The 19,274-nt window shown below is 40.0% G+C and overlaps 1 protein-coding gene and 1 pseudogene across 1 annotated transcript; both read right to left on the bottom strand.

The window, feature by feature from the left end:
- Positions 1 to 294: 294 nt before the first annotated feature.
- On the bottom strand, positions 295 to 7,780 carry LOC121749163 (annotated as a pseudogene).
- Positions 7,781 to 7,827: 47 nt separating this feature from the next.
- On the bottom strand, positions 7,828 to 11,994 carry LOC121747167 (CBS domain-containing protein CBSCBSPB1-like). Its single transcript, XM_042141163.1, has 15 exons — positions 11,759 to 11,994; positions 11,474 to 11,685; positions 10,971 to 11,145; positions 10,766 to 10,898; positions 10,523 to 10,693; positions 10,372 to 10,447; positions 10,127 to 10,240; positions 9,955 to 10,021; positions 9,759 to 9,864; positions 9,506 to 9,564; positions 9,271 to 9,374; positions 9,066 to 9,196; positions 8,771 to 8,856; positions 8,603 to 8,692; positions 7,828 to 8,128 (listed from the first exon to the last, which is right to left on the bottom strand). Exons 2-15 carry the CDS (start codon positions 11,653 to 11,655, stop codon positions 7,946 to 7,948), a joined length of 1,677 nt encoding a protein of 558 aa, XP_041997097.1. The 5' UTR covers positions 11,656 to 11,685; positions 11,759 to 11,994; the 3' UTR covers positions 7,828 to 7,945.
- Positions 11,995 to 19,274: the final 7,280 nt, after the last annotated feature.

Below are 19,274 nucleotides of genomic sequence, written 5' to 3' on the forward strand. Positions count from 1 at the left end.
TTTTGCATCCTTATTTGTAGTTTCATATTTATAACAAACAAATGATTTCACTATTATAAAGTGACCTAGAGGTACATTTATCATTCTCAACACCAAGATTGGATTGGAAGTTCCAAATGCAGCAAACACAGGCCAATAAACTAGTACATATTTTGCTCCCTTAGAGACAAACTACTCTCATGTCATATTCACCATGCAACTATAGTCTAGTCTATTGCAAACACTAACACAAGCCTCAAATATTCTTCATATGCACATCACATATACTTATAAATTAACTAACTATCTAACTATCTAGTTATGAATGGAGGATCTAGTTGTCAAAGAAGACCTCATGTCCACAATGGCAGACTCATCTGCACCCATCTTGACAGCCTCTTTGCTCGCCCTAATAAACCTCGAGACCACGCCCTTCACATACTCCTCCCCTTCCTTCACACTCATCTTCTTCCCTGCATCACCCCCCCGGAACCTGCTCAACCGATGCTCACCGTTCAGCACCGCAGCCAGCTGCACCACCTCCCCTTGAAACTCTGCTCTCATCCGCCTCTGTCTTCCTCAGAGGACTCACCTCCGGCAAAACCTCTGCACACAACAAAATCCATCAATGCCATAACAAAACAACATCAGCAAGAGCTTGTGAAGCAAAATTCACCCGGGCAGTTGGTTCTTGGAGAAGCTAACTCGCCCCAGACTTGCTCGAACGCGCCAGCCCAAGCATCTCTATGAGTCAGGAAGTTGGATGAGAGGTTGAACATCTTCTTTATTGTAGCAGGGATTGATGAATGCTCAAACTCTGAATTAGTAGTAGGCCCATTTGGCTTGCTCACAACTGCACCATAATAACAAAAGCGATGACTAATTCATTCTGATATCAACTACTTATTCACTAGGCCAACTCTGACATACCGGTTCCTTTCTTGATCCAAGGAGAGACCATGATGGTGGGAACACGAACGCCAAGGCATCGAAGTTGAAGAAATGAGGCGAAGGGCCGGTGTTGCCATCGGGATTGGGGACACCGACATAAGGCGTGGGGACATGATCGTAGAAGCCGCATTGCTCATCGTAGGTGATGAGCAAGAGCGTGTCATTCCACTGGGGCTCGCATGCAGCGCCTCGTAGACCTCCTTCACCAGCCTCTGCCCATTCGCCACGTCGTGGGAGGGGTGGTCATCGTTGGCCGGCATCCCCTTGAGGTCGAAGTACCTCGGCTCGATCACGCTCACGCTCGGGAGCTTCCCTCTCTTTGCATCCCTCTTGAATTTCAGATCGTAATCGTGGAATTTCCAAATGTACTTGAGCTTCCTCATGTTGCGGTAAAACAGAGTGGTGGGGATGTGCTGGAAGTAGACGCCAAAATTGAGGCCGTTTTCGTGCAACGAGTCGAAGATGGTTTTCTGAGGGTAGCCCTTGGCGAGGAGCTTCTTGAGGTGGGAGGTGGCGAAGTAGAGGAAGAGGCGGTTGGGCTGGGTGGGGCCCGGTATGGAGGAGAACCAGCGGTGAAATAAGGCTAAGTGTTGGACGAGGGCGGAGTAGATGGGGAGGTTTAGGGGGGAGAAGCCTTTCATGACGGTGGAGGAGAGGTTGGGGGAGATGGAGAGGGCTTGGTCGACGAAGCCGGACATGGTGGGGAAGGGGGAGGCGGGGGAGCCGAAGATCTGGTGGGAGACGGCGTCGAAGGAGTGGCCGGGATCGGGATCGATGTAGTGGGCGTCAGAGGAGAAGCAGATTTTTTGGGAGGGGTTTGAGGAGGGGGAGTTGCATTCGTTGCCGGTGATGCCGTTGATGTAGACATGCACAAATCGAACCGGACCACCGGTTAACCGGCGGTTCACAAGCCGGAAACGGCGCCGGCGGTTCGAACCGGATGGCGGTTCGGCGGTTCCGGCGGGCCGGTTCAGGTTCAAAAAAAAGCGTGAACCGTAACCGGCGGTTCAAAATCGCCGGTACGCCAGTTTTCTGAAGTAAACCGCCGGTTTTCGACGGTTCAACACCTTTTTCAGGTGGAAGCGTATAGGTGGCAGTGTATAGGCCTGAAAACCGGTCAGAAACTGTCGGTTTTCGGCCAGAAACCGGCGATTTCCGTCAGAAACCGTGGACTGAACAGTCGGTTCAGGAAGTAAACCTGTCGAAATTTGAAATTTGATTTTTTTTATTTCTTCCAATTTTACTCCTATAAATACCCCACTTCCCCCATCATTTTTACTCACCCCATTCTTGTGTTAACAAGGATTTCCCTCTCAATCTCAATTTTTCTATTCTCTATCCTCATTCTCTCTAATTGCTCAAGTTGTTTACTACTATATTTGTTGTTGTGTTCGTAATTTACCATTTATTCAATGCTTCATATTTCATACTACTTTCATTTTGCATTATATCTTCTTCTCGTGGTGGACCGGGGTGTGGTGATCGGGGCAAAGGAATTGCCCAAGATCAAAGTAGTCGTCCCCAAAGATCAAAGCGGCCTAGTCGTCGAGAAGTTATGTAAAAGGTTTCCCGAGTGGCGGCTAAATGCATGCAAGTAAGTTCTAAAAAATAAAATTATTTTTACAATTCATAATTTCATAAGATTGAGTTTTTAAATTTTTTTGTGTGTTCCTAATTAAAACTTCAACTTATATAATATTTATAGATAGAAGAAGATCATAGGATGACCATGCTACTCGCTAAAATGCATCAAGGTGGGGGGGAGGGGCGGTGGTAGTTCCCAACAACAAGATGACGAGTACGACATGTCTATATCGTCGGACTCGGACAACAATGATGATAGATCTCATTCTCATATTCTGTCTAGCACCGGGGGAAATGAGGACATGCCTCCCCCTCCACCCACTAAAAAAACATTGAAATCTGATATTTTTGTTAAACACTACAAGAAGGTCTCGATGGTAATTCCAAGTCCTAATGATCCGCTCTCTCAATAAGAGACATCGGCGTTTCATGACAAATTTGCGAGTGGTGGGGGATATGTCACCCTCCGTCGTCATTTGGTGACAAAGCATCCTGTAGAATGTGGCACTGCCTCTACCCAAACCCAACTAAACTTCCAACCTGGTGGCTCAGGTTCGTCAGGTACGCCTCTTTTTAAATATGATCCTAAAAATTTTGCTGACGCTATGACTAGATGGGCTGCAATGAAGCATTTTCCTTTTAATGTTTATGATGACAAAAAAATTGAGGTTACTATGCAAAGTGGTTTGAACGTAGCTGTCAAAAGAGTAGGTCGAATGACTGTTCAACGATCTACCATTCGACAATGTTTGGAGAAAAAAGTTGAATTATCTCGTTATTTACTCAACTTGGGACACAAAGTGAACATTTGCTCAGATGTATGGACTGATTGTTTTAATAGACATTCATACATGGGCATTACGGTTCACTTTGTGGACAATAGTTGGACTTTGAACAAGCGTTTGATTGGTTTTAGAGAATTTGAGACACCACACACTGCACCCGAAATTGCTTCTTTAATTATTCAAGTTTTGAATGAATTTCAATTATGCAATAAGATATTTTCTGTTGGTTTCGATAATGCAACTGCTAACACTGCAAGTATTAATGACTTGATTGCGGCTTGTGCTCCGGTTATTGGTGGTAATTATTTTCATCAAAGATGCATATGTCATATTTTGAATTTATGTGTACAAGATGCGCTTGAATTATGGCAAAAGCATGTTAGTCCTATTAGAACTGCAGTTAGATTAATCCATCAAAAACCGCCTATTGGCAAAGCTTGGAAGAAGTATTGCCATCAAAAGAAGGTAAGATATACGAATTTTACCATGGATGCGTCTCATAGATGGAATTCGACATATGATTGTCTGAATTCTACTTTGACGCATAAAGATTCTTTATGTGATTTTTTTTAAAACCTATCCCGTTTCTGATTTATATATGTCGCATAGTTGTTGGGATCATAGCGTGGCTTTATTTAAATTGTTCAAATATTTCAAAAATGCGACTGTTGAATTATCGGGTGTTTATTATTGCACTGGTGTTCGTGTTTTAGAGCATTGCATGTATATATCACTTGGTTTTAAAACTGCGATGAAAAATGCTTCCTCTTCTCCTAAATTGATGTGTGTTTTATATTATATGATTGAAAAATGGCTTAAGTATTTCAGTGAGATTCCAACGGTGTTTTTGATTGCAAAGGTCTTGGATCCAAAATGGAAATTAGCATGTACCTCCAGGATTTTAGATTTTTATTATAACAATTTGAGTTCTATTGATCTTGTTCCACTTCAAGCATTGGAAGCGGATACCAATGACCAATGGGGAATAAACCTAACCGAAACATTTCAAATAAACCTCCCGGACCGGTCAATTATCCAACAAACCTTCGAGTTTAACTTGCGTGCTCTCTACACCGAATATGAAACCAAGTATAACGGTACCCACCAAGTCAGAAGACCTACCCCTCCTCAACAACATAACTTTGGCTTCGCATTTCAAATCGATTATGATGACCCGACGCGCAATCCCAATTAGCCGACCTATACAGCTACAACACCGGCGGAAGGTCGTCCTCAGGTATGGTAAGCGAGTTAGATTTATATTTCGATTCACTCTTTTCCTTTGGTGATGAAGGTCCTACTCCTCCCGCCCAAATCGACGTCCTCGATTGGTGGGGAACACACGAGAAAGATTTTCCCATACTTGCGTCAATGGCCAAGGAGATTTTTTCATTTCCGGCTTCCACTATCGCTGTCGAGTCCGCTTTCAGTGTTGGATCACGTGTGTTGGATGAATCAAGAAGTACATGATGATTGGGCCAAAGCTGACGTCAGAGAACAAGAAAATGATTGGGATGATCGTCAGGAGGAATCACAAGAAGAATTCACCGGGGATGAATTGTAGGCCAACCGTCAACCGCCGGCCAACCCAAATAGGTAAGTAAGGTAAGAGAACTACGTGGGCTTTGATTCCCTATTGCAAATGAGCATTGGGGATACATAGGCACATCAACTTAAATTTTAAATTTAAGCCGAGCTCAAGTCTTTTTTCCTTTATTTTTTTTCCATTTGTTTCTACTTTAAAAATATGCAAATACAATTAAATAATTGTATTTGTATATACTCTAGTCGGTGAAATAGATTTCTCTATAAAGCTAAATCCGGGAAACTTTTGACAACTCTACTATAATTATTGACTGTTAGACTAAACTCAATATTTAAGGTTGAATTGCTAAAGGTGTCCTCAATTTAGTTATGTAGAAACATCTCCTTCGCCGACTAAGAGTATATTTATTTATAAATTTATTGTTCAAAACTTCAAGTCTTTTTTGTAATTTGTAATTAGCTTCGTTGTAGACTAGTAGTCTCGTTGTATTTAAATTTTTTGTTTAAGACTTCAAGACTTCAAGTTTTTTGTGATTTGTAATTGTGGTAACTTGTAATCTCAATAAAATTGCAATTTTCATCGTGATTTTTTGAATTTTATTTACGCACATTTCATAGATAAATAAATAAATAAATAAATGAAAAAATTTTTACGAACCGGCGGTTTCGGCCAAAAACCGGCGGTTTTGAACCTCCGGTTTTTTGAACCGGAACCGGAACCGCCGGTTTTTTGAACAGTGAACCGGCGGTTTTCGAACCGTGTGCATGCCTAGGTTGATGGATTTCTTCATCCACCCGATCATGTGGTCGAATGATCGGTTTTCCATTACTAGGATTACTATGTTTTTGATTGGATGCTGCTGCTGCTGCTGGGATTAGGGGAAGATGGATGAGATTATCAACAGAATGAAGGAAATGTGGCTCATTGTTGTGTTGTTCATTGAGTTTGGAAAGAATGGAATGAAGAACAATAGTATTGATGGCAGTAAACAATGTTAGTTTTGTGGGATGGAATGCGGCAGTATTTGGTAAAGAAGGGAGCTTTAATGGAGAATGTTCTGGATTAGTGCTCGTTTTTCAAATCGCCAAGAAATTATAAAGACAAAGGTAACAGAGATATGCGAAAATATGGAGTATAAAGAATTTCGTGGTTTCAATGGTGGGAGCCCAAAGTTTAGATTTCGACACTGATGGGATAAAAAATTCCCAAACACCATATGAGAATCTTATTTGGTATGCCTCAATAATAATATCTTGCCAAATGAAAATGTATAGCATACATGGCCAAATAATTATAATGGCATAATATGATATTTTAAGAAATTTATTATAATTCCCATATATAATATATACAATCATATACACACACAATATGTTAAATTATTAAATGTTCATTTCAAGTAAAGAACTAAAGTCGTTTGAGATTTGATGAGCACATTCTTTTTGTATAATGCTTTTTTTCCTTTGTATTTTTTTTCACTTGAGTACATATTTATTCATTTTTTATATTTCATCACATAATTTTCTAGAATCGTATGTATCAAAATCTGGTCTTTTTTTAGTCAAGTAGTTATATATTATTGACTATATTTATAATTTATTGATTATATCTTTATATATATTTAATTTTTATCTTCATTATTTTATAATTATTTTTTACAGTTAAGTAAATATAAATTAAAAACAGACATATTTATGACTAGTAAAGTCTCATCTTCTTAGATTTGTAGTTGATGTTCCTTTATCAAGATAATCTTACTTTAATTACATTATAGAAGATTGTAATCCTTAATTTGAATACCCTAATAAATACTTGTAGTATTTTAATTTCTTTAAATTCATATTAAATTTTATTCACATATTGTCTATTGTATAAGATCCATCATATCATTTTATTATTATTAACTATCTTAATTAATATTTTAACTTAACATATAATCATTATATAGTTTATGTGTAATGATAAAATAAAAAAATAGAACCTCGTTGCATAGTCATTCATATATTAAACTTATTGTGTGCGATGCTAATATAATTAAATTTAATAATTTATGTATATATCGATAAAAAGGATAAAAGTTCCCATTAAATAAATAAATATAATTTATATTTTATATATCAATATAAAAGAATAACAGTCTCGATATAAATTGGTGGTGCAATATTATAATCATTTTAGTGCAACCAATATGATAATCATTTTATATATGAAAATTATAAAAATTTCCTTAAAACATCATATTATGTCATTATAATCATTTGGCCATGTATGCTATACATTTCCATTTGGCAAGATTTTATTAATGAGGTATACAAAATAAGATTGTCATGTGGTATACATGGACTAGGGAATTTTTTCTGGGCGTTAATGTAATTTGTTTAGATTAATTATTACTAGTACTCCATGTAATAGTCTTATAAGTTTTATAAGCCTTTTATAAGCCTATTGCAAATTGTACAATTAGGCTGTTACTGTTACGAGAATAACATACAAATCGTTTGGTAACTGCATTGATTGTAATCAGAATTAAGGTGTAGTAATAAGTTGAAAGTACACAAAAAAGTATTGTAGAGACAAAAATAAAATTCTTTGGCTTATGAAGGAAAAAAATATCAGTGCACACCACACCACGTGATAAAGACGATAATTGTTGAAATTCCCCACCTCCTTTTTCTTGATTATTCAATCTCAAATAATGCCATGCTATCAATTTTGCCTTTTATTTTGATTTTTCCTTTGAAATATTTTCGTCATGCCTTTTCAATATGCTTTGAGCATAGCACAAGAAAAAAGAAAAAGAAAAAGGGAAATTAAGATGCACTCAAAACAGAGGCATTGGTATAGGAATCAAAGATTAATAAGCAAAAAAACCCAATTCACAATTGCATTGATATTTCCAATTCCAGTTTACTATGAGGGCTGGAAGCCATCCCATGATATTTCCAATTCTCACATTCAAAGACAACTCCCTACTACAAAAAAGATACGTATCTAACTACATCCAAAATTTTCCATCACAAAATATCATACTCCATATGAATGAGGCTGCTTATATAAACTCAGTTTTGATTTCTTTCCTGCCTGCAAGTAGATACCTTTATCAGTTCCGATTTCGCCTCAATACCGCGTACACGCCTAAAACGGCGACTAGCACTGCCCCAGCTGCAAGGCCTCCGTACGATTGAGATGATGCATCGCGTTGAGCATACTGCATGCTTCTTGAGTCGGACACTTTTTGCCGATGCTGCAGCATGCCTGAGTAGTCTAAATGTAGCCTCAGTCCCTGCCTCCACGAATGCAGAGTTCATTAGTATATATATATACTACATTGCGAAGAAAAACATGCAATTTAGAAATGAAAAATTGCATCGCCACATTATCGTTTCATGATGCTCATATCAACTCGCGACGGTACATCATCCAACTTACCCATACAGACTCACAATGTCACAATATGTCACAATTATTAGTGACAAAATTTTTATAGAATTCTGAGACTCATGTGTCACTTATAATTGTGACATCTTGTGATGAATAACTTTATGGTGCATTGGTGCTACAAAATTTAGTACATTTGAGGGTGTATTCTCAGATGGAACAAAAGTACATTTGTGGATGTAATTAAATTTTTATTATGATGCTTGTCTTGGTGACACTAAGATTATGTCACTATTAGACAATTTTGTTGGTGTGCCTTATAGGTTTATTTTTAGATACCCTTAGTCGCTACAAAATATATTAAACGACAAGGGATTACCTTCCAGCCCACTAGCTTTGCGTGGTGCACGGCTGCAATAAGGTCGCTATCGGATGCGAGGACAATTTTGTCCTTGTCTTCGTCTTCATACTGCCACAGATGAGAATGAGAGTTTTTGAAATGTGATAAAGTTAGAAAGACGTAGTGAGGGGTGGCGCTAATGTGTACCAGAATCTGTGGAAGGTTGTTGCGATCGATCTCAGCTCCTACTCTCTGAAGGATTGCTGTCATGAGCTCAGTCATGTTGTATGTATCTGAATGTGGAACAGCACACACAAATTTCTTTTAGGACCATACGAATTGATGATCGTTGCACTATCTAGCATACAAGATCCTCTATTCTTAATTGCATTTCCTCTCTACTTATTTCACAATGCTATGTATAAATCAATGCAACAAGTGATGTTGCACAATGACAAATTAATCTACTTTGTTTTGTAGAGGAGTAGAAGGAAAAACGCACCGCAAATGAACCTATGCATTCTTCCTTTCTTGTCTTGGATTTTGAAAGCAAAAACGTTCGCAGTGGAAGAATTTTGCTGAAGGAAGAGAGCAGTCTCGCCCCCCTCAGACTGCATCTTGAACGAAGCCACACTTACAAAAGATATGCAAAAATCAGCAACAAACAGCAAGAATGATATAAGCTCCGATGGTGACAATGCACCTACCTCCTAATCTCATCGTCCTCGTCGGGGTTTAACGCCATTGCAGAGTCCCAGAAACTCTGGATCATGCTGCTTGCACCTTCAGTGTTAAATCCAGCACTACCAACCTGTTAAAAATTCAAGTTTTAAAGGATATGCAAAAGAGTTAAGTTTTAAAGGATATTCAAGTTTTAAAGGATATGCAAAAGAGTTAAGTTCTCGTGTTTTTTGGCATTAGTGTAATTCAAACCTGACTTACAGTGGTTACAGCCGCATGCGTTATGTTGAGCACATCGATAACAGTTACAAGTACCCCATCTGCATCATCACCATCAGATATTATTAGTCTCTAAACAGAAGGTTTATTTTGGGTGATTTGTTTGGATATTTTAAATTATGTGGTCTAATTCATCTAATTTGTTGTTAGATGGAACAATTTCGGCAATTATCCAATGACACATCGAAAAAAGTACTCATGTAAGCTTTGATCAAAACAAGGAGGGGGTGTCTACCTTTATCAACAACTAGAAGGTGCATATACTTCCCTTCATGCATGCTGTGAAGAGCCTCGACTATAGAAGAATCAACTACAGTACATTCTGGGTTTGCAGTCATCACCTATACATAAAGACTTACAACTCAAATTACTAGTTGATTAATTCATCAGTTGGAACAAAGTGAAAAAGTATAAAGAATGTATTTATGTACCTTCTCCACTAGAGTGGTTTCTATTGGAAGATTGAGAGCTACGACTCGCCTCACGATATCTCTTGAACTAAGAGGAAAAAAATTGCAAGAAAGAGTCAAACCACATAACTTATACTACTACTAATTCATATCTAAGTGAATTAATGTCATTATTTTGGAACATGTAGCTCACGTTAGTATCCCTTGAGGTTTGTTATCAACTGTTATGACAGCGCAGCTTGCTCGTTGCTCGTGCATCCTTTTTGCAGCAACTATCACCGTGTCAGTTGGATCAACTGTAGCAATCCTAATTAATCATCACAAAAATAGAAAATTTTCATCTTCTGATTAAAGGTGATACTATTATACTAAAATGAAAAGTGGGAGTAACATGGGACGTAATGAATTAATAATAGTACAAGTGAAGATATTACCTACTTTGTATTCTCAGAGATTATGGTAGACAGGGAGGGCTTAAATCGCTCTCGAAGTGTCTCAACAAACGTGTTGGGAGCTGCAAAATGTTGAAACATCATATCAATTATAATTATACAGTTGAATAGGGAAACGGAAATGAAAGACTAATTACCTGAGGCTGAGGGGCCCCATTGCTTTTCAGCACCTTCAACAGCAGCTGCAATGGCCTTCCCTTTCTCGGCTGCACGCTCCAAACGGGCGATGGCGTCATACAAGCATTTTGTAATGTCAAGCAGCGCAATCACCTCACCATTTTCGACAACAGGTAGGTGTCTAAACTTTCCTGTCAACAAGTGTCACAGTATTAGTTAGATGGCAAGATGAATTTAAAAATGTTATTCGGGCCAATCTACACCTTGAACCATCTTTTGGAGGGCTTCAACGGCAAGAGTATCGGAGAGAACAAACACGGGGTTCCTGGTCATAACCTTGGAAGCATGTGTTTCTTCTATGTTAAGGTCTCGGGCTATGACTCTTGTAATTATATCCTTGATTAACATATACTGTATGATTATGAAAGAAAAGGAGAATAAATTTGATGATGATGATGATGATGATACCTTGTCTGTGAGGATCCCACAGAGCAATGCATTAGAATCAGTGAGCAACAAAGCATCAACTCTTCTTGCAGCCATCCGCTGACAAATTTCTTTAATGCTCGTAGTGTCAGGTACTGTCACGGCTCTCGACAGACGCAGTCTCTTCACCGTCCTCTCCCCTGATAATCCCCTGTTTCTATCAAACACAATGCTTTAATAGTTTAATACTTATACTAAAACTATTGTTCTTCTTCAAATGGACTACCAAATATCCATCTTTTAGACCATAAACCTACCTCAATGCTTGATATGAAATTCATTTCCATAAAATAGAAATTAATCAAAACTTCAAGCACAAATAACACTCAAGGAATTATTTCATTGACCACTATCACAATCGAAATTGCAGCAGGTTCAATATCAAATGAAACATATTCCTAAATCGAAAATTTGATCAATTGTCATTTTGAGGAAAACACAATAGAGGAATTGAATGTATAGAAATAAAAAATTAGAGAAGATACATGGAGCGGGGAGTGCCGAGAGAGAGAGATTGAGATTTGCGGTGAGAGGGAGAGCCCAAGAAAGATCCGGCGCCTTCGGAGGCGGCGATGGATTTCTTCCGGCCTTGAGAGGGAGAATGCATAATCAAGGACGACAAGCTTCTCTTGGTGGAGGCTGATAATCCCCCTTGACTCGTCGTCATTTCCTCCGATTAACAATAACTCACCTCCTCCTATATTCATTCAATTCAAACCAATAATTTAAGGAAATCGGGACGCATGCATGCAAAATTGGATTGAAATTACCAGGTGTGAGCAAGCTGTATTAACCACCGTGAAATGGCGATTGCTTCGACCCAAAGGGGCAGGCAGGCTTGTTGGTGAATATTGTTCTTCTTTTATTTCTGTGTTTTTTTATGGGGAATTAGTTTGGTTGTTTTGTTTATGGGATTGGAAATTGTTGGGATGTGATGAGGAGATGGAGAGGGAATGAATGGAGAAGGAGAACTCAAGCCTTCAAATTATAATGATGTTTTCTTTGATTTGGGAGTTGCATCCATTGTTTTGTGTCTTCTTGGAAAGAAAGGAGAAGGATTTTCTTAAATTACAAAAAATGTTGGTATCTAAAACAAAATAGTGCGTTGAATTCTTGGAAAAATGTTGGACAATTTAATCTCAATTTCTGAAAGTTGGCTATAAATTTATGCAACAAAGTTGGCGGAGACCTTTTTATTTCGATTACTTATATGACTCTCAAATTTTGTCTTTTCTATAAAACATTTTTATTACACACAAATATGCAGGTTACATTGTTAAATAACACTTTTGTTTGCTCGTCTGACCATAGTTAAGCTTTTCCTTCGGATACGCAAATACAAAAATAAAATAAAAAAGAGAGTATAAAGTAAATAAGTAAAAGCAACAAAATAAAGTAAGTACAAAATATACTATTAAAAGAGATTAAATGTATTGAATTTTTTATAAAGAAAATGACTCAAGTATAACGAGATGAGTAGAAAAAATGACTCAACTATAATTAAACGAATGTAATATTGTATTTTGAATCAAACTAGATATTAACATATCATAAATATATATTACTCTTAAAGATGGTAATCGAGAGAGGTAAAGAAAGATTGGTTAGACATTTGATAGTAAAGTGTATAGATAAATATTCCAATGTTTTTGTTGTGTATTTGAAATGCTCTTCTCCCTAGTATTTATAGGGAGGTTTGAGTCTCTTGGAGTACACCAATAAATGAGTATTGGAACTACACCACAACTAGGAACACTACACTATTAAATATGTTCTAGGAACTCCACTGTAATGAATGAGGGGCGGCTAATTTATGATTCCTTTTTCCAACACTCCCCCTCAAGTTGAGCAACGGTATCTCCGATACTCAACTTGCCCAGAAATTCTTTGAAGACTTTAGGACTCAATGCCTTGGTTAGTATGTCTGCAAGTTGTTCCTCAGATCGGACGAATGGAAATTCGATGATGCCGCTTTCAATTTTTTCCTTGATGAAGTGACGATCAACTTCGACGTGTTTCGTTCTGTCATGCTGAACTGGATTCTCTGAAATGCTGATTGCCGCTTTATTGTCACAGAAAAGTTGACTTCTTCGTGAAGGGGGGAAGCCAATTTCTGTTAACAACCTCCTAAGCCAAAGTATCTCCATCAGACCACTTCTGATCCCTCGAAATTCTGCTTCTGCACTTGATAATGCTACAACTTTCTGCTTCTTGCTTCTCCAAGTGACTAGGTTTCCCCCAACAAAGGTAAAATACCCTCCAGTGGATTTTCTATCTAATGGATTGCTTGCCCAATCTGCATCGGTGTATCCATCAATCTCCAGATCTTTCTTCTTTTCTAAGAATACCCCATAGCTGGCTGTTCCCTTTAAATATCTCACAATTCTCATGACAGCATCCATATGGTCTTCCTGAGGTTGATGCATGAATTGACTGACAACTCCAACTGCGTATGTGATGTCGGGCCTGGTATGAGAAAGATAGATAAGTTTACCTACTAACCGTTGATATCTTTCACGGTCTGTAGGCTTAGCTCCATCCACAATCTTCAATCCATGATTGGGTATCATTGGCGTTTCAGCAGGCTTGCAGTCCAGTAGGCCCGTTTCTGCTAACATGTCAAGAACATACTTCTTCTGCCTTAGAAATATTCCGTGCTTGGATCTCAATACTTCAATTCCTAGGAAGTACTTTAAAGCTCCCAAGTCCTTCATTTCAAACTCCCTGAAAAGATTCTCCTTTAGATTTTGGATCTCCTCGGCATCATCTCCTGTTATGATCATGTCATCAACATAGATTATTAGACATGTCATTTTGTCGTTCCTCTTCTTTAGGAATAGTGTGTGATCTGAGTGGCTCTGTTTGAAGCCATGTTTGAACATTGCCTGGCAAAATCTTCCAAACCACACTCTGGGGGATTGCTTTAACCCATAAAGAGTCTTCCTCAATCTGCATACCTGTCCTTTTCCAAATTCTTCACAAAAACCTGGGGGGACCTCCATGTAGACTTCTTTGTCTTTCCCAAGTTCTCCGTGAAGGAAGGCATTTGTAACATCAAACTGGTATAATGGTCATTCCTTACATGCAACTACAGATAGAAGCGCTCTTACTGTATTTAGTTTGGCCACAGGGGAGAAAGTTTCTTCGTAGTCTACTCCATACACCTGAGTATATCCCTTAGCAACCAATCTTGCCTTGTATCTCTCGATTGAACCATCTGCACGTCTTTTTATGGTGAAGATCCACCGACATCCTACTGGTTTCTTTCCCGGAGGTAGAGTACACTTTTCCCACGTTTCATTTTTTATCAAGGCATCAATCTCCTTCTTCATGGCTTCCCTCCAGTGCTTGTGTTTCATTGCCTCTTCGAAGGACTGCGGAATCTTTTCTTCTTCATAAAGTGCAGCTTCGAACGCCCTAGCCATTTCGGTAAGGTGTCCCTGGGTGAGATTGGCAATGCTGTATCTCGATTTCCGCCCTTTCCAGTCTGGCGAATATCTCCGAGGAGGAATGCCTCTTGTACTTCTTTGGGGCAATTTGTCGTGCCCTGTCTCTTGTTCCGTCGGTGGCTCATTTGTATCACTTTTGTTTTCCCTGTCACTGTCAGTGGTTTCAAGTAGGGTACCAATATTGAGATCAGAAGCTTTTACCTCAGGATTCAACGACTGGTCAGATAGATTGGCAGTGTCCTGAGGCGGCATGTTATGTTCCTGTGGATTTGACTGCCCAGTGGTACTGCTAACTTCCTCTGTTGGATCGATTTCTATGACAAGATTTTGGTCTGATAGGGTAGTTTGGTTATTTTCCCCCTGAATATCCTCCCCCTGAATGGTTTCTCCCCACAGAGGTAGCCAATTTAGTGCGTCATTGCTTGGATTTTCCGTCTCTCTCTCCCCCTGACCACTAGATTGGCTATAGAAGTACTCACTCTCAACAAAGTCACAGTTCATAGTGACATACATGCGATCTGTTGACGGGTCATAACATCTATACCCTTTCTGATTTTTCCCGTACCCCAAGAAAACACATTTGACTGCACATGGTGAGAATTTATCGCGATCATGTTTGGGTATGTGAGCAAAGACAGTGCAACCAAAAACTTTGGGTTCAAGATTGAGAGAAGATGGAATTGAGTGTTTTGAAGAGAATATTTCTAAAGGGGTTTTGAAGTTTAGGATCCCCGTGGGAAGATGATTTAGAAGGTAAACGGATGTGGCTATGGCTTCAGGCCAGAAAGATTTCGGGATGTGGGACTCTATTAGAAGTGCACGGGTGATCTCAAGGATATACCGGTTTTTCCGCTCAGCCACCCCATTTTGTTCAGGCGTGTATGCACATGTTGTTTGGTGAATGAGACCTTTTTCGGCGAAGAAGGTTTTCATTCTAGAGTTCACATATTCTCTCCCATTATCAGATCTAAGGACTTGGATTTTGGTGTTGTATTGGGTTTGGACAAGGCTATAGAACTCAGTGAATTTTTCAAAGACTTCTGATTTTGATTTTAAAAAATAAATCCAAGTCATACGAGAAAAATCATCAACAAATAGCAAAAAATACCGAAATCCTTGACCCCCTGTAACCGGAGCAGGGCCCCAAACATCAGAATGAACTAAAGCAAACGGAGATTTTTCTCTAGTTTTGTTCAACTTGAAGGAATGTCTATGACTTTTGGCCAAAACACACGTTTCACAATTCAAAACAAGTGAAGAAGAAACAAGTTTGGGAAAGAGTAGACGGAGATATCCTATAGATGGGTGCCCTAACCGACGGTGTAAGAGCCAAACCTGTCTTTCATTCAGTCCATGAGTTAGCAGCGCAGTACTGTGTTGGGCAATCTCATCTACGTAGTACAGTCCATGTCGCTCAGTGCCACGCCCAACTATCGTTCCCGTCTTGATATCCTGTAACATGCAAAAACGAGGTTGCATTAGGAGTTTGCAGTTAAGTTCTTTCGTGACGTGACTCACTGACAACAATTTGTGGGACAAAGACGGAACATAGAGACAATTTGAGAGGCGAATGGTTGGTGATATAGATATAGTTCCCGACCCCTCTACTTGTGCTAACTCCCCACTAGCTGTTTGGACAAAAACTTTTGTGGGTTGAGAAATATCGAGGAAGTCCGATGCATCAAAGGACATGGTATCGGTTGCCCCACAGTCAAAAATCCAATGGTAGTCTTTAGGTCCTATGTTTGAGGAAGATGAGTACGCTAAAGCTTGGAATTTGTTTGTACAAGTAATGGAAGGCTGACATTCAAAATGTCGGGGTGTATTTCCATTTTTGTCGAAAGTTCGGGGTGTATTCTTGGAAATACGGACAAAAGAGGGTTTTTTATGCAATTTTTCGGTAAAATGGGGTATGTTTCGTAATATCGGAATTGGCTGGGGAAGAATTTGGGAGGAAATTTTGTGGTGGGGTTTATTTTGAGATTTTTCCATACTTGGGGGGTTAACTTGCAAAATGGAGGAAAAGTTTTTAAACTCCCCCAATTTCGACCACTCCTTGATCCAAGCTCCTCCCCTTTCATTCTTCTTCGCTTCATCCTCATTCCCCACCGCAGAGCCGCCGCCATTGACGCTCTTTTCGGAAGGCGGCGGTGGATCGACGCTGTTCGTCAGTGTGTTGGCCCCGTGCCTCTGCCGATTTTTCGTCCTTCCCCACCGCAAATCCGCCGATACTCCTTCACCCTCCCCGAGCTCTAGCGCCACCGCCGCTGGCTGCTGACTGAACACTTCGAGGAGTCGATCGGATGGTGAGCCGTTGCGGTGGTTACTCAGGCTGAAGATACCGCCAGCTTCTTCCATTGAGCCGTCAGGTTTGAATTCGCCGCCGTTGGTCTTCTTCGGAACAGTGGCTAGATTTAGAAATGAGGATTTTTTAGGAAGGCATGGGCTTGTGGCGGTTGCAGCAGTAGGATTAGACTCCAAGACAGAGTTCTTCGGCTGGTAGGAAATATGATTTTGATAAGGGTTGGCTTTATACAAATCAATTAGATTTGAGATTGTCCCGATCAATAGCTCGAGAGTGTGTATTTGGCTGACCTCCATTTGAGGTTTTTTGTTGATTTCCTGCTCTGATACCATCTTAAAGATGGTAATCGAGAGAGGTAAAGAAAGATTGGTTAGACATTTGATAGTAAAGTGTATAGATAAATATTCCAATGTTTTTGTTGTGTATTTGAAATGCTCTTCTCCCTAGTATTTATAGGGAGGTTTGAGTCTCTTGGAGTACACCAATAAATGAGTATTGGAACTACACCACAACTAGGAACACTACACTATTAAATATGTTCTAGGAACTCCACTGTAATGAATGAGGGGCGGCTAATTTATGATTCCTTTTTCCAACAATTACCATCACTATTACCATTGTATTTTGAATCAAACTAGATATTAACATATCATAAATATATATATTACCATCACTATTACCAGTAGAAAAATATTCCCCGTCTATAAAAAAATAATCTTAGCTTTGCAATTTGTCAATCTACAAGTTTCCTATGTATTTAGTCCAGAGCATTTGTCTTATCGGCAAGGAGCTTAGACATTATTGTTTGAGGTGCCGAGTTCGAGCCCTATTAACATTAGTTGTAAGTTCTTCCTTTTTATAGTATATGAGTTTATTTATAATTTCCTCCTTCGTATAGGAGTTAATTTTTTCCTTTGTATTTATGGAAGCTGCCCACAACGAGTTGGTGGGGGGTTGAGATGGCACAAAGGGAGCGGGAGCAGGAGCGGGAGCGGGGGCGGATGGAGTCGCGGCGCGACGGCGGTTGGCCGTCGACTTCTTCATTCCTTGCAGCCGGCGTTGGGAACTACTCGGGCCGCGTCGGGGCTACCCAAGTTAGCTCCGGCGAACTGGGTGGACACCTCATCGGAGCCAGCGTCGGATAGGGATACCGACCTCGACCGTTTGCTGGAGAAGCTAGAGGAGGATGCTACGTCTCCCCTATATTTCGGATGCCCACACACCTCCTGCCAAACATTGAGGTACTTGAACGGTTTGGAGTGTTGGGTTGGTAGGTCGCCAACGCGGCACTGATGATGTCGACCTCGCTTCGGCCACTCTCTGCCGACCGCTCTTCCTGGAGGTAATACCCCTGAAACTTTTGGATTTCTTCGTTTGCTCTGATATGGCATTGTGCACCATACTCTCGTTGTACTCGATTGTTCCAGCCGGCCGGTTTTCATTGTACCTGCGAAAGATGCGCCACCAAAAATGGTCCCCGGATTGGTTCGTGCCAATCTCCGAATCTTCGGAGATAGACAAAAACGCTTTGAATAATTGCTCCATCTCCCCCGGAGTGTACGGGGTGCGGACACCACGAGTAGGAAGAGTAGGAGTTTGAGTGCCGCCGCTCCCTCCCGCTCTAGGTACGGGTGGTTCGGGTGCCCACCCGTATTGCCCATCGAGGGCATCTTGGTCGTCGACCGGGTAAGGCCGGTAGCCACCCGGAGCTTGTGAACTTTGGGTTTGAGGAGGGGCCAAAAATTCCGTTTCCGGACTAGGAAATGGTTGTGAACAGAACCATTCGTGGTTCCAACCGTGGGAGCCGGAGGGTGATCGCCGGAGCCGGACATTTTTTGTTAAGAGTGAAAGAAAGATTGAGAATTGTAAGAATGGAAATGAGAGAATTTAGATGAGAATTGTGTAGTGTGGTGTGAAATTTTTTGTGTGGAAGTGGGGGTATTTATAGATGAATATGTGTATTTTTGGGGAAAAAATTGAAAAATAAATTAAAAGTGAGGAGAAAAGGATATAATTTTTTGAGAAGTGGGAAAATATTTTTTTTTATTTTTAATCAGATTTTTTAATTAAAATCTGATTTAAAAAAAAAAAAATTCCAACGGATTTGCCGTTGGCCAATCAGGAGCCGCTACGTCAACTGCTCGCTGGCACAGACGTGCTCATAGCTAAGAGCAGCGCCGCGCCAGCGGCAAGAGCGCAGCGGCGAGCAGCGTTCCGCCGTGCCGCTGGCACGGACGGACGGACGCCGTCCTTCTATCGCTGCGGATGCTCTAAAATTCCCAAGGATAAAAGCCAAAAGGTGAACCTGTCTTAAACTAAGAATGCAAAGCATCTTAGAACCCTAGATCCAAAGCAATCAAGATCCGTTGCCTCCAGCTAAAGACACAAAATCCCCCTTTTCAAAATCTTTAAAACGGCAGCAAACGCACCATAAAATCAAGTGATCAAACAGTAAACACAAATATCGTTTTCAAGAATTTGATCGAAGATGTTGGATTGGGGTCCGATTATAATCGGGTTGTTCCTCTTCGT

Source organism: Salvia splendens, chromosome 9 (assembly GCF_004379255.2).
Source record: "Salvia splendens isolate huo1 chromosome 9, SspV2, whole genome shotgun sequence".
NCBI classification, from domain to species: Eukaryota; Viridiplantae; Streptophyta; class Magnoliopsida; order Lamiales; family Lamiaceae; genus Salvia; species Salvia splendens.

What these genes read in the sequence shown, in the direction of transcription:
- LOC121747167 (XM_042141163.1), bottom strand. Translation starts at nt 11,655, where the DNA reads ATGACGACGAGTCAAGGGGGATTATCAGCCTCCACCAAGAGAAGCTTG. An exon ending in GTGGGATCCTCACAGACAAG is followed by an intron (nt 10,899 to 10,970) that starts GTATCATCATCA and finishes ATGTTAATCAAG; the next exon opens with GATATAATTACAAGAGTCAT. An exon ending in CCTTCTAGTTGTTGATAAAG is followed by an intron (nt 9,565 to 9,758) that starts GTAGACACCCCC and finishes GTGATGATGCAG; the next exon opens with ATGGGGTACTTGTAACTGTT.